A 2,320-nucleotide genomic window follows, 5' to 3' on the forward strand; every position below is an offset into this window, starting at 1 on the left:
AAGTTTAGGAATTCTTGTTACCTAATTTTGAACTAATGAAGCTAAGTTCAGTCTGGTACAGATAAGCTAGTGTAGCTAGGTTTAGTCTGCTACAGATAAGCTATTGTAGCTAGGTTCAGTCTGCTACAGATAAGCTGTGTAGCTAGGTTTAGTCTGCTACAGATAAGCTAGTGTAGCTAAGTTTAGGAATTCTTGTTACCTAATTTTGAACTAATGAAGCTAAGTTCAGTCTGCTACAGATAAGCTAGTGTAGCTAGGTTTAGTCTGCTACAGATAAGCTAGTATAGCTAAGTTTAGGAATTCTTGTTACCTAATTTTGAACTAATGAAACGATACATTTTGGAAGTGTTTCATATTGTTTTGTTCATTTGAAACTTTGATTATTTTCTCAACTGATTAAAGAGACACAAAAAACTTTAAGACAAAGCAGCTGCTCTACGGAAATCTTTGATAAAAACTAAATGTTATTGATATTCTAATTTTAATCCGCTTCCTTGCTTCGGTTAATCACTGCTGGAGACTTGTATAAAATTAGGGCTCTTTCTAAAGGCCTCACCAAGGGGTGACATCAGGAACATTAACCATTTACCAGCAGATTTTTCAGGGGCTGAAGTACTTCCGGGAAGGACCAAGGGTATGTTTAGTGTTACATGTAGAAATACTGAGGGTAAGTTCACTTAGTTTGGTAGAAATACTGTCGTTTAAAGTGCATTTACTCGCAAATTGCGGAGATTAAATTCGGAGTTCAAGGGTGGTCCGCTTTGATTTCACAGACTGGGTTAGATTCGTACAGCGTGCGTCCATTACTCGGACTCCCAGGTTGGTCCCCTTCTAAAATGATAGAATAGGGAGTATCGGCTTGAGCACAAGAATGAATTCTATATAACCTTAAAAGCCAGTTCCTTCGTATTCTCAGAACAGTAGCTAAAGAAGCTGAGATAGATACGGGACTAGTCTGAGTAACACTGAAAAGGTAGGTTTGGAGCTTTATCATTTGTTTTGATATTTTAAATACATCTTTTGATGTTTAAACATCTATTCAAATCGCCATTTTTGAATCACTGATTTTCTGTTGAAAGTGAATGTGGCAAAACTGTTAAAAAAACAAACAAGCACCGAAGCTACTTACATCAATCGTCTTGCATTGTAATATCGAAATGCGTGTAGAGTCATGTTGTCGGTATCGGAAGAGGGTTGTTAAATGTTTGTCTTATATGGATGTACCATTAAAAGCTGAACATTAGAAATTAGGTAATCATAAGAGAGTACCTGCCCCCACCCCCCAGCGGTATGTCTGCGGAGTTACAACGCTAGAATCCGGGTTTCGATACCCGTGGTGGGCAGAGCACAGATAGCTCATTCTGTAGCTTTGTGCTTAATTACAAACAGTGTACTTATACGCATGTAAATGAATAACTTACTCAACCATGAACATTTTTGTTTTTTAATTAACAGATGATGACACCTGTTTCTCTTGTGATCCTTTGTTTGACCTTGGCATCAAATGTTCTTCTCTTTCATTCCAATGCGCTGGACATTTCGGACCTAAAGAATTCTATGTCGGCTATGGAACGGACAACTTGTGGAACTCATCGCTCTGAAATTCATATTAGCAAAGAGGAACAAGATGAAGTAGGAAACATAGTGCGCACGTGCGAAGGAACAGTAGCTGTAACTAAATGCGAAGGAACTTGTGTTTCACAGATTCAACCGAGTGTGAAGACTCCTAGTGGATTTTTTAAAGTAAATACATAAAAAAAGCTTTATAATTTAAATATATATTTATTTTTTTACTTCTTCGTGCCATGAGAAATATTTTCACGAATGAATTTGTAGTAAAATTATAAAAATGACAGAGTTAATTACTAATTTTAAACTTTTTTCAGTAACAAATATAACGTTTAGCTAAATTAATGTGCGAGACGTGGCCTAGTGGTTAGAATACACGGGCGCGGTACAACAAAAGATTCACAGTTCGCGTCCCACTGCCGCACTTAAGGATGCTCCATAAGAGTAACGTCATATCCCGCTATTCGATAAGACAAAGAGAAGCTCGACAGTTGATTGTAGGTGCTGTTGACTGGGTGTTTTCCCTTTCGTTTGTCAGTTGAATTAGGACCGATTGCCTCCCAGTGGCACAGCGGTATGTCTGCGGACTTACAACGCTAGAAACCGGGTTTCGATACCCGTGGTGGGCAGAGCACAGATAAGCCATTGTGTAGCATTGTGCTTAAGTAGAAACAAACAAACAACTTATCTGAAACCCCCCAGTGGCACAGCGGTATGTCTGCGGACTTACAACGCTAGAAACCGGGTTTCG

At 38.6% G+C, this 2,320-nt stretch overlaps 1 protein-coding gene across 1 annotated transcript in view; it reads left to right on the plus strand.

Moving 5' to 3' along the window:
- Positions 1-847: 847 nt before the first annotated feature.
- Positions 848-2,320, plus strand: part of LOC106476778 (partner of bursicon-like) — a 2,906-nt gene continuing 1,433 nt past the window's right edge. Inside the window, exons 1-2 of the mRNA XM_013937405.2 lie at positions 848-973; positions 1,456-1,743. Of these exons, the coding sequence (XP_013792859.1) occupies positions 1,456-1,743 (288 nt within the window). The 5' untranslated portion in view covers positions 848-973. The remainder of the gene's footprint in view (positions 974-1,455; positions 1,744-2,320) is intronic.

Source organism: Limulus polyphemus, unplaced genomic scaffold, assembly GCF_000517525.1.
Source record: "Limulus polyphemus unplaced genomic scaffold, Limulus_polyphemus-2.1.2 Scaffold11537, whole genome shotgun sequence".
Taxonomy (NCBI): domain Eukaryota; kingdom Metazoa; phylum Arthropoda; class Merostomata; order Xiphosura; family Limulidae; genus Limulus; species Limulus polyphemus.